Genomic DNA, 13,180 nt, shown 5'->3' with positions numbered 1-13,180 from the left:
GGAGGGTTGTTGTCAGGCCAAGCAGGAGGGTAAAAGATGAAGTATCCTGGAGTCCAACTGTGTATGCTGTTCCTGGTGCCTGACTCCTGTCAGATGGCCCAAGGGTGCAGGTAGTGGTGCCGGGCAGGAGAGTCCCGAACGACTATAGTGGACGATCCTGCTAATCCCTGCACCACCCAATAAACCCAGAGACTGTGACTGTTTGAACTTTCTGAACTAGAGGGAGAGAGGGAAAGACTGAGGACCAAGGTTCGACAGGAAGTTAGGCCTGTGTTTCGGTGCCATACTGTCAACTATACCATCTTCAACTCCACCATTGTTTGTTGAGTGCATCCTAATCCCTTTGTGTTCAAAGTTAAATAAGTAGAGATTCTCCACCTGGTTGTGTGTTTTTGGACTGTTATTCATTATGCAACAATGTAGTCCCTGGCCGATTGGCATCATCTTCCCGACATCGGCTGAGGCAACCAATCCCTTCCATGCCAAAGTACAAACCACAATGTGTAAGCTAACATTAGAAAGGATACACCAATGGTTGGGGGGGAGGAGGGGGGCATGGCAAAGATCAATGTGTAAGCTAACATTAGAAAGGATACACCAATGGTTGGGGGGGAGGAGGGGGGCATGGCAAAGATCAATGTGTAAGCTAACATTAGAAAGGATACACCAATGGTTGGGGGGGAGGAGGGGGGCATGGCAAAGATCAATGTGTAAGCTAACATTAGAAAGGATACACCAATGGTTGGGGGGGAGGAGGGGGGCATGGCAAAGATCAATGTGTAAGCTAACATTAGAAAGGATACACCAATGGTTGGGGGGGAGGAGGGGGGCATGGCAAAGATCAATGTGTAAGCTAACATTAGAAAGGATACACCAATGGTTGGGGGGGAGGAGGGGGGCATGGCAAAGATCAATGTGTAAGCTAACATTAGAAAGGATACACCAATGGTTGGGGGGGAGGAGGGGGGCATGGCAAAGATCAATGTGTAAGCTAACATTAGAAAGGATACACCAATGGTTGGGGGGGAGGAGGGGGGCATGGCAAAGATCAATGTGTAAGCTAACATTAGAAAGGATACACCAATGGTTGGGGGGAGGGGGGCATGGCAAAGATCAATGTGTAAGCTAACATTAGAAAGGATACACCAATGGTTGGGGGGGAGGAGGGGGGCATGGCAAAGATCAATGTGTAAGCTAACATTAGAAAGGATACACCAATGGTTGGGGGGAGGAGGGGGGCATGGCAAAGATCAATGTGTAAGCTAACATTAGAAAGGATACACCAATGGTTGGGGGGGAGGAGGGGGGCATGGCAAAGATCAATGTGTAAGCTAACATTAGAAAGGATACACCAATGGTTGGGGGGGAGGAGGGGGGCATGGCAAAGATCAATGTGTAAGCTAACATTAGAAAGGATACACCAATGGTTGGGGGGGAGGAGGGGGGCATGGCAAAGATCAATGTGTAAGCTAACATTAGAAAGGATACACCAATGGTTGGGGGGGAGGAGGGGGGCATGGCAAAGATCAATGTGTAAGCTAACATTAGAAAGGATACACCAATGGTTGGGGGGAGGAGGGGGGCATGGCAAAGATCAATGTGTAAGCTAACATTAGAAAGGATACACCAATGGTTGGGGGGGAGGAGGGGGGCATGGCAAAGATCAATGTGTAAGCTAACATTAGAAAGGATACACCAATGGTTGGGGGGGAGGAGGGGGGCATGGCAAAGATCAATGTGTAAGCTAACATTAGAAAGGATACACCAATGGTTGGGGGGGAGGAGGGGGGCATGGCAAAGATCAATGTGTAAGCTAACATTAGAAAGGATACACCAATGGTTGGGGGGAGGGGGGGGGCATGGCAAAGATCAATGTGTAAGCTAACATTAGAAAGGATACACCAATGGTTGGGGGGGGAGGAGGGGGGCATGGCAAAGATCAATGTGTAAGCTAACATTAGAAAGGATACACCAATGGTTGGGGGGGAGGAGGGGGGCATGGCAAAGATCAATGTGTAAGCTAACATTAGAAAGGATACACCAATGGTTGGGGGGGAGGAGGGGGGCATGGCAAAGATCAATGTGTAAGCTAACATTAGAAAGGATACACCAATGGTTGGGGGGGAGGAGGGGGGCATGGCAAAGATCAATGTGTAAGCTAACATTAGAAAGGATACACCAATGGTTGGGGGGGAGGAGGGGGGCATGGCAAAGATCAATGTGTAAGCTAACATTAGAAAGGATACACCAATGGTTGGGGGAGGGGGGGGGCATGGCAAAGATCAATGTGTAAGCTAACATTAGAAAGGATACACCAATGGTTGGGGGGGAGGAGGGGGGCATGGCAAAGATCAATGTGTAAGCTAACATTAGAAAGGATACACCAATGGTTGGGGGGGAGGAGGGGGGCATGGCAAAGATCAATGTGTAAGCTAACATTAGAAAGGATACACCAATGGTTGGGGGGGGTGAGGGGGGCATGGCAAAGATCAATGTGTAAGCTAACATTAGAAAGGATACACCAATGGTTGGGGGGGAGGAGGGGGGCATGGCAAAGATCAATGTGTAAGCTAACATTAGAAAGGATACACCAATGGTTGGGGGGGAGGAGGGGGGCATGGCAAAGATCAATGTGTAAGCTAACATTAGAAAGGATACACCAATGGTTGGGGGGGAGGAGGGGGGCATGGCAAAGATCAATGTGTAAGCTAACATTAGAAAGGATACACCAATGGTTGGGGGGGGAGGGGGGCATGGCAAAGATCATTGTGTAAGCTAACATTAGAAAGGATACACCAATGGTTGGGGGGGAGGAGGGGGGCATGGCAAAGATCAATGTGTAAGCTAACATTAGAAAGGATACACCAATGGTTGGGGGGGAGGAGGGGGGCATGGCAAAGATCAATGTGTAAGCTAACATTAGAAAGGATACACCAATGGTTGGGGGGGAGGAGGGGGGCATGGCAAAGATCAATGTGTAAGCTAACATTAGAAAGGATACACCAATGGTTGGGGGGGAGGAGGGGGGCATGGCAAAGATCAATGTGTAAGCTAACATTAGAAAGGATACACCAATGGTTGGGGGGAGTGGGGGGGCATGGCAAAGATCAATGTGTAAGCTAACATTAGAAAGGATACACCAATGGTTGGGGGGAGGAGGGGGGCATGGCAAAGATCATTTGTTGCGATCTGTACCTAATTTATGAAACCAAGAATGCATTTTAACATGCTATTTTGTTCACAGCGAGTGTTGTAGACGTATGCATCTCCATTCATGGCAATTTGCGTAGTAGTGGTTTCTTTGTTTCCGGGTGAAGCGTGCACTTGCTTCTATGTCAGAGAGAATTAGGGATGAAATCAGCACCAATGAGGATTTGAATGAATCAGGAACGTTGCGTAGTTTTCAGGGAGACCCAATTTAAATCAAGTTCCTGGTCTCCGCTTACCCCACCGCCCCGGATATATCAGGGCCCAGTTGGACAGTACTGCTGGTCTAATCAAAACGAGTTACCAAATCCAGAAAGTTATTCTGTTCTAAAACAACAAGGGTTAAAGTAACAAATACCAAAATACAGGTTTCCCTTGTCATTAGGTGGCAAGAAATAACGGTGGCCATGCAATCTATTGTGTAGTAGATCAAACTTTAGTAACTATGGTCCCTTAAAGGTGTGCACTGGGCAGGGCTGGACTTCTTGCCACAAGACTGGGGACCGTGCACTTACACAGTAACCTTCCGACTCATTTTGAATCCCTACTTTGCCGTTGCAGTGTTAACTTCTGGTTCACCATGTTAGGTGCCTGTACTTTTTACACATTGTCTGTAGTGGAATATTTAATGTGTGTGCCTGTTAGATAATGTCCTTCCCATTGCTTTATCATTTACTTATAACAACTTTTGAATAAAGCTAAATAAGTCAAAATAGTTCAGAAAGAGTGGAGTGGAGAGAAAGACCAGCCATGTGTAATTCTAATCAATGACTGTTCACTTATCTTTTTGCCTCCCACTTTCTTCTGTTACCTTAACCTTTCGGTTACCACTTTGCTACCCCCCCCTCTCTCTCTCTTTCTCTCTCTCTCTCTCTCTCTCTCTCTCTCTCTCTCTCTCTCTCTCTCTCTCTCCTCTCCCTCTCTCCCACTCCCACTCTCCCTCTCTCCCACTCTCTTGCTCTCTCTTGTTCTCTCTCTCTCTCTCTCTCTCTCTCTCTCTCTGTCTCTGTCTCTGTCTCTGTCTCTCTCTCTCTCTCTCTCTCGTTCTCTCTCGCCCTCCTCTCCGGTGTTGTCACTTCCTTGCCCTCTGCGTTGCTCTACGCCTCACCTACCTACTCTCAGACTATGAAATAGCTGTACGAATCTCAGGAACCTCAGTGTTCCTGACTTGCCTGTTGCGGCACCAAAGTCCATCCAAAGTCAACAGCACATTGAGAGGACCAAATGGTCTGTCGTTGAATGGAACAGAACACCACCTGGAGAACTACGATGAAGGGATGAATGGAGAGTACCATTTCCAAGGGCCTCTTGGCAGGAATCCCAACGTCTGGAGACTGTTCCTGAAAGTCAAAGGTAAGATATATGTAGGCTTTCCAGTTTTCAGTTGAATCCGATAAACCCTGAACAAACACCACAGAGAGAAAATGTGCCTCCTCGGTTTAAACTGACCAACTCTGTACTCCCCCACCCCTCCCACTGATGCCTTAGTGTGAGCAAGGATGGGAGGAAGTTTGGTGGGGTGAAGTTGAGAGGGGGCTTAACATACAATACAAAGGCCCTATTCCCCGCTCCCAGGATGCATGTATGGTTTCTCCCATTGGTTCCTCACTTGTCCCCTGACCATATTAAAAAACACTGTACATTCCATGTTACATCATTTTCGTTGTAAAAATAAATGATATGGAATTGGCAGTGGTCAGGGGCTATTTTGAGGAATTGTAGACAAATATGAGTTATTTTTGTAGCTGCCGAGTCACATCCCAAAACTGGCCAAATTTCCTCAAAATAGTCTTTGACCACTGACAAATATTTGTACTGACAAAAAATTGTTTAACATGGATTTTCATTGTCCCTATTTGAGGCCCTCGGTTTTCACCTCCCTCAAATCTAGTGTTTTAATAAGATATACACAGACACCCAAAAATGTATGTTACCCCGTTTATTTGCAAAAGAAACTATGTCAGTGGGCAGGTGCTACTTTGAACAATAGTAGCCAATTTTGAGATTTTGTTTTGAGACCATGAATATATGCACCGCCAAAAAAAAAACATTTCTCAAAATTTGCCACAATTCCTAAACATATCCCCTGACTAGTGAAAACGTATTTTTTTTTTTCAACTAAACAAGGATGTAACCTACATTTTGCAGCATACGAATGTGTGCCCCCAGGCTGTCTTTGTGGCTATTCCAATATGTGGCCCCGAAACTTGCCACACTTCCTCTAAGCAGCCCGACCACTGACAAAAACATTTTTCTTTTACAAATAAAAACAAGGTAACATTATATTTGCAGTACCTGCATTCATGCTCCCTGGCTCTTTGCTTCTGTTCCTGAACACATGTTGAGATAAGGCAAGCAGCAGGTGACAGGCAGGTGGGTGTCTAAGAAGTCGGCAACAAAGTGTATTGTTGGCCAGTATTGTTACACTTTTTAGTCCCTTCCTAGTCCAGCGCATTTAGGTCCTGCCAAACCTCTGTAGTCACGACTTGATTGCCTGTGTAAAACTATGAATAAGGTGCCCTCAGCAACATATTTTGCTGGACCCATGTCTTGAAAGTACATTTACAAAACTCAAAAGTCATTATTTAGTCTTGCACTGCTGTACATTCTGATGCATTCAGGCTTTGGTTAAAGATGGGGCAAAACAAAGGTACAATTATCCTCTTTTTGCTTAAAATAGTTCTACAAGGATTTATATGTTTGTCAGAGTAGTTTATTATGATTTGTGTATAGATTAATCTTGAGAGAAAAAAAACACTTTCTCCCAACTAGAGCTTGGAAAATACATGTGAACAAAATTCTATGTTTCAAACTGGGTTCAAATCCCTGCATCACCACTTAACTGAAGAGTGTGATCTTATGCAAATCATTTTATCTCACTGTAACTTATCCGTGAAACGTAGAAGTCTTTAGAACTCATTCTGTCCACATTATACTCTACTCACCAAATGTCCCACTCATTCTATTGCTCCATGAAGAATAATAATAATAACCATTCATAGAGCACCTGGAGACCATAGACATGGCAGTGGCGTGCAGTATAAATCAACATAACATATATTGCACATCACACATTTTGTTTGCTTTTTGGTTTACTCATGACAATTTCTTGTAATGTTACTTTCCACAATGCCATCATGTATCAAAGCCTCATGTGACTTCCTATAACATATCTTTCTGTGGTTGCACACTGATGTCAATACATAGGCAAATTAGGGACCTGTGTGGAGTCAGGAATGAAGCTCAGACCCAAATAAGCCATGTTTCTGGTTAAAGACTCGAAAAAAAAAATTAAAGGTGGTTGGGAAAATGCCTCTTTGACTCTGCCCTAGATGAACTTCCCCCTCCTAAATGGAAAACTAAGATTTTGTTGGTGTCAGAAGGTCCAAAATGGAAAATATCCTGTGTCCAAAGTTCTATTCTAACCTTCACACTAAAACTTAACTCTAAGGTGAAACAGGAAATGTCTTTAACCTTTGGTGGTTTGGGGAAGTGTTCACAAAAAGAAGGAAAACTTCAACATAAATGTTTTGCAAGGATATGGTCCTTGCTCCAGTGGAGGGCTCCCTTCCCCTGGATTGGTCTCGATTTTCTGAAGATTTACTTTGAACAGTTCCTTGAGCCTCTCTTGGCTCACAACAATGTTGACATAAAGACCTTGTCTTGGCTTTGTAATTGTATCTCTCTTGAACATCTGATTCATACAATTCTTCCCTAGTCCTGGTGTTCCTTCTCAGACCTCTTTGTCAAAAAACACAGTTCTTTACTCTTATTAATCAACACAGTTCTGATTGCCTGATAAACTCCCCTGCCAGGACGTATTAGGTTCACACTCTTGTGATGGTTGCCTGGTGTACTCTCCTGCCAGGACTTCTACTAGTCACATGGGCTTCCTGGTCTTTTCCATAATCAGACACACATTGTTTGCATATATATCTTCTGGATATAGGTTCCGGTCTTGGGTTTTCCTTCGTTCGCACAATTTGCATTTATCTTCTTCTAGGAGCTTTATTTACAATGTGTTTCCTCTTTTCCCATCAAATACATTCTCCCTTTCTCTCTCATTGGTTTGTGATTACTTCTCTTGCTTTCGGCATACCCGCCGACACACAGAGGTCCCCACGCCCTCTCGGAAGACTCACTGGCATTCATTGGTGTTTTTTGCTCCCATGGTCAACTGGAGAAATGCTTTCATCAGTTTCTGTCTTGTGACTGCCTCTGCCTGGTTTCTTCGGTTCTCGCGGCTTCCACTTCCAGTGTCTGCTTCGCTCCAGGCACCAGTAAGGAAAGCACTGCTCTTGATCACCATCGAATGTCCAGGAGTCCCTCGCCAATTCCTGGCATTCTTCCAGCATGTCGTCTTTGCTCTGCAGCCTTCTCCTTCTTTGCTGGTGAGCCTCCTGCTGCACCACACCGGTCCTCGCCCTACGATCTCATCAGCCTCACGGAGAGACGCCGTTCTCTCCCGCCAGCAGTGACATTGATGTTCTGCTTCACTTGCCTTTTAAAAGTCCTGGGCACAGGTGGATATGAGTAAACACAACAATGCTCACTGTGCTTGGGGCTTTTCTCATTCTGCATTGTGCGATTCTTCTTTGTCCCAGTACTTTGGTGATTCTGGGACATGAAGTCCGGGTTGTGGAATTCATTTGGATGTCTTAAATAGACGTTTTCGGCAGTTTTAAATGGAAAATTACTTTTGGATAAATGGTAAGTGGAATCGGAAGGAGTGATCTCCCTATTCTTCATGGGATAAAGAGTAGGTGTATAACAGTAGGCCATGAGGGTACCATGGGAGGGTTATTTACATAAGAAAATAAATGGGGGATACCATGTCTCACCCGATGAAGCCATGACATCTTCCCGGAGGTTGTCTCTCCCCATGTGATCCTCCCTCAGATAGCTGCCCCCAGGGTCAGGATCAGGTAGTGGATGCCGTCCCCTGACCACATGGGAGGAGGTCACTGTCGGGAAATCAGTGATGACTCTATCTGGTTCATCACAGACCCCTGCACGTCCTTTTCCACACAGGTTCTCACACATCATAGAGCCTGCCCTGGATATTGATAAAGGACATCATTCTTTACATAAAATTGCCTACATCGTTTCTAGGGGCAGCGTCTACCTGACATCTGTTGCTAGCTTTCTCAGCAGAAGCGTGTTGGCTACCCCTTTTCAGAGATAATTCCCTCAATAGCCTCTCCATTGAGAACATTTTACCTCCCCTGATATTTCTACTCCAAAAATGATGTATGTTAATAAACACATGTTTTTCATATACACTGGAAAAACACTGTTCTCAATTATTTTCAGCAGAAAAATGTATAAACGGTGATATACACAGATTTTGAAATGTTGTGAAAACACTGGAAACATACCACTGAAATTGACAAAACATAAACACTGAAAAACAGAAACCTTTGATTTACCTAAAACCAGAGACACCTGAGGGTCTACCTGGACAAAGCAGAGCACAGGGGGACTTCACGGAGGACACATGGTAGGGGAAGAGAACAGAGACATGGGAGGACCAAGAAAAGTGCAGGATATTCTACTGAAAGGTCAAGGGTGGGAGGAACATATACCTGGAGACATGCCTTTCTAAAGTGGTCCCAGGATAGAAAGATACAGAAGATTAATGGGGTGTGTGGCCAGCTGCCTGTGAAGATGGCCGCTTGAAAAGGGACCTCCTGACCTCCTTGCCTGACTACTTGTGATGTGAGCGGCCACTAGGATCATACATAAAATAAAACATATGTACCTGACAAGCGAAAAGCAGGGGAGTGCCTGGAGGTGTGCCCGAGCATGAGGAGTGGACTGTGGAGGCTGGCATTCGCAGAGCAGCAAGCTACGACATTGTCTCTGCTCCGAAAATGGCGGCGGGTCACTCCTCAGTGTCCCTGTGAGCTACGCTGACAGGTGGCTGTCTTGCAGAGCAGTGTACAACCAGGGGAAGCTCTGACAGGCAGCGGGGAGCTGTGTAAAAGCAGCGACAATAGACGGGGCAGTGAAGGAGGCAGGGGATGCTGCTGTGGTGCCCGGACGAAAGCTGCCTGGAACTGTGAGCTTCAACGGACCCTTGCAGAGCCTCAAGGAGAGCAGAGCGAGGCTGTGGTGGAGGCAGGACACGGGCACAGAGAGAGAAAGAGGACTAACAGTGTCATGGACCATCAAGTTACACCAGTAATACCGGGAAATCCCCCCATTGAGTCCAACAGGACTCCATACAATGGGTATCAGGTAATATTTTCGCCAGCAAAAATATCGCCGTACATATGGTCGTCGGGAACGGCCACAGGCGATATTTTTGGTGGCGAAAATATTAGGTGCGGGGGTGTCCCCCGCACATAAAAAAATGAGGCGGGGGTTGCGGGGGTGTCCCCCGCAGGGTCCATGTGTTATTTTCGCCGCAAAAATATGGTGATATTTTTGCATCGCGATATTTTTGCAGCGAAAATATCACATGGAACCATGGAATGGCGATTAACAACCGTTGCCGGCACTCGTAATGCGGCGGAAAAAGAAGTGACTGGGCAGGCGACCATAGTACGAGAGAGGGGGAAGCCAGGGCAGCATTAGAAAGTTAAGGAAGCGTTATGGTGTCAGCACAATGGCGCCTCAAGGGCTGGACAGGGACAGCACTTCACACAGAGAGCTGAAGCCTGGCCTCCTATGGCAGCAATTTGCAAAGCTCAGTGAGGGGGTGACAGACAAGGACGCAAGATTGAAGGACACGCATGGAGAAGTGGTGAGCGTGCGGGCAGAAATGAGCAGGTTTACAGGCAGGCTGGTGGAAGTGGAGGAGCGAGTGGGGAAAGTCAAAGAAGTGGCAGATAAGGTCTTCGCCCTACAGGCCAAAATGTTTCAGCTGAAGGCAGCTAATAACGAGCTGGAAGACTGGAGTCAACGCTGCAACCTGCATTTCTTCACTATTCCGCAAGCAGCGGAAGGGGCAGACCCCAAAGGCTTCCTGGAGACCTGGATACCGGTTTATAGTGATAATACCGAATACAAAAATCTCGAAAACAAAAATCTCGAAAAAAAAAAGGCCGAAAAAAAAAATATCGAATTTTTTTTTATGACTTTTTTTTCGAAATGGGGGGGTTCCCCCCCAACCCCCCTTTTTTCTATTTTTTTTTTATTTTAACCCTTTTTTTTACTTACCTGACCCCAAAAACACATAAATAAATACATAAATAAATAATTCAATATTTTGTTTTCGAGATTTTGTTTTCGAGATTTTTGTCATTCGGTATTATTTTTTCGGCCTTTTGACTGACCACCCTGGATACCAGCCAACATGCAGGTGAAATTCGACCAGACATTGGAAATACAGAGAGCACACAGGGTGCGCACGTGGAATGGAAGCAACCCCAAAGCACTGAGACCTATGATCGCCTGCTTCTTGCGTTATCCACATGTGTGCCAGTTATTGTCAGTGGTCAAGAACAAAGCCTCACTAATGCCGGAAGGACAAAGAATCTATATATCGCTGGACTTCTCCAGGGAGACGGTGGAGGCAATGAAAAGGTTCCTGAGCATGAGACCAGCGATTAAGAAAGTGGGACTTGAGATATGGGCTGATGGAGGGGGCCAGGATGCTGGTATCGAAGAATCAAAAGACGAGGAGTATCCTCGGGCCGCGGATACTGATAGACATGAGAAAGAAGGGCACCAGTGGGATGCAATACCAGGGAGGTGGAGAGAAGGAGTGTAGAGAGAAGCCAAGGAGTGCGTCGTAAACTGATAAATGACAAGCAGTCACTGGGGACTGACCAGACCAAGACAGACTGAGGGAAAAGGCCAGATCGCCATTCAAAAACTGAGAGCAGAGGTGCGACATTATACAGTAGGGGCTGGATGAGAGCCAGGAGCACGAGAGGTGTGAAGACAGGGCTGAGGCGCAGGAAAGGGAGTTAGTGACTGGCCTGTAAGTTAGGAGTCTTGTATGTTGCACACAGCAAGAACTGAGACTGTTTAGGGAGAGGAATTGACCCTCAAGTGGAGTGGAGGTAGCCACTCACAGACAAGATGCATCAATGGAGTGGCAAGTGGAGGGGGGGGAGTGGGCCTGGGGTGTGGGGTCGGACATCACACCAGAGAAAGAAGTAACGAGGAATGTATGAACCGGTCAATCCAGTGATCGATCCTGAGGTGGCAAAAAGGATCCGGTTTGGCCCCAATGGGAGAGAAGGGGGATGCAGAGGGGCCTGGACTGCCTGACCTTATGTTGTAAGTTCAGAATGGTTCTATTGGTTGTATAGTTTATGGTCACAGCAGAGAGCTGGAGTTGGAGCGCGAACTCTGTCAAGGGAGAGAAAGGGGGTATGGGGCACATGTTCACTAGTTCCAGGATCTGAAAGAAATGTTGTCAGCGACTATGGATAAAGGCCTGCGAGTACTATCGCTGAATGTTAATGGCCTACGGCACTATTTTAAAAGGAAGAAAGTTCTTCAGCATTTAGCCCCTGAAAGTGCAGACATTGCGCTACTGCAGGACACACATCTTAGTAAACTAGAAGCGGCTAAACTGCCCAGGCAGTGGGTTGGGGAGGTCTATCATGGCAGCCTTGAGAAAAACAAGAAATATGGGATGGCAATCCTCATCCATAAGGCGATCCAAGTCAGGACCATGAAAATCTGGGTGGATGATGGGTGGAGGATTGCCACAATAAAGGCACACATTGGTAATCAGGCCTGGACCGGCCCAGCAGAACACCGGGAGTTTCCCTGGCAGGCCTCGGGTCATAGGGCCTCTTTTCTTGGCGGAGGAAGGATACATACATTTGTGCGCATTGTGATGATTCTGCCCATGCCTTGGTGGCTCGCGCCCAGTGTTATCAACATGGTGACATTCTCGCTATATTTAGCGAGAAAGTATGGCCCCCTAGCGACATTTTGTTAAAAAAGCAGCTAGCGAGAAATCTAGCTACTTTTTTCTATTGGTTTGGAAACTTGCGTCATTTATGCGTCATTTATGCAAGTTTCCAACCAATAGAAAAAAGTGTTGTCATTCGCCAGTGTAATGCAAAAACACACCGTGGACCTAAAAGGGAGGACTGGTTATGTAGACACACATGATTAGCCAAAGTTCCAAAATGCTGTAAAACGGGGAAGAGTTAAAATTACGTTTGAGCCATGGCTAATTAACAAAACAATAATGAAAACTGGAACTTGGTGCCAATCACAGTATATAACCGGCCTTCACCGACCACTTTCATGGGTCTGCTTTCAAACAGCGCATGCATAGTCAAAGTAGGCAATTGTGCAAATTAGGCAATGATGTCATTTGGCTACTTCTGGTGACTTTTAGTGCAGCCAATGGCTACTTTCCTCACTGAGGAGTTGGCAACACTGCGCGCGTCTTTGCATTGTGGGGGGCACGAAACCACACGTGCCCTAGTGTGCTTGGCAGACCCCTCAGGATCTGACAGAGCCGTGTGAAGGTCCTCTTGTGAACAGAAGAAGCCCAGAACTGAAGGCGAGCCCCGGGACACAAGTGTCCGCGCAATGAGCTGCCTCAGGGAGCCCAAGTGGCAGCTGCATGTGTGCGTACTCCTGTTGCTCTCCCTGCACAACAAGGGTAAAACCATAGAGCGTGCTGTTTTCCCAGAGATTGGGACAAGGTTTCTCCACTAGGACAGCTTTAGTACACATGTGATAAGTATGCAAATGCCGGCTTCCTTTGTCCTACCTATAGGCAACCGTAGCAAACTTTAAATCGGGAGCTTGCAGGATGTTCAAGCAGTGGTCAGCCGCAGTGTGAAAAGCTCGGTGCAAGTCGTTATAGTGTTTTTATAGTGTTTTGTGTCGAACATTTGGGTTCATAATTTATGCTTTTGGACCCGTTCTTTGCAAATGTGGGATGACATTCCATTAATGAGCACATGTTTGACTACAATTAAATGAGTCCTGTACCTGTATGCATTTGTGGGGGGGGGGGTGAACACCCAATCTGCCAAAAAGCCCCAGA

The 13,180-nt window shown here is 46.3% G+C and overlaps 1 protein-coding gene across 2 annotated transcripts in view; it reads left to right on the top strand.

Moving 5' to 3' along the window:
* CD3E (CD3 epsilon subunit of T-cell receptor complex) overlaps window positions 1-13,180 on the top strand; it is a 128,121-nt gene that overhangs the window by 79,530 nt on the left and 35,411 nt on the right. For both annotated transcript variants that reach the window (XM_069614447.1, XM_069614446.1), the window contains exon 4: window positions 4,330-4,560. In XM_069614447.1, the coding sequence (XP_069470548.1) occupies window positions 4,330-4,560 (231 nt within the window). The remainder of the gene's footprint in view (window positions 1-4,329; window positions 4,561-13,180) is intronic.

Source organism: Ambystoma mexicanum, chromosome 9, assembly GCF_040938575.1.
Source record: "Ambystoma mexicanum isolate Mex_15411 chromosome 9, UKY_AmexF1_1, whole genome shotgun sequence".
Taxonomy (NCBI): domain Eukaryota; kingdom Metazoa; phylum Chordata; class Amphibia; order Caudata; family Ambystomatidae; genus Ambystoma; species Ambystoma mexicanum.
The sequence above is the reverse complement of the archived record's forward strand: the minus strand, read 5'-3'. Positions and strand labels throughout refer to the sequence as shown.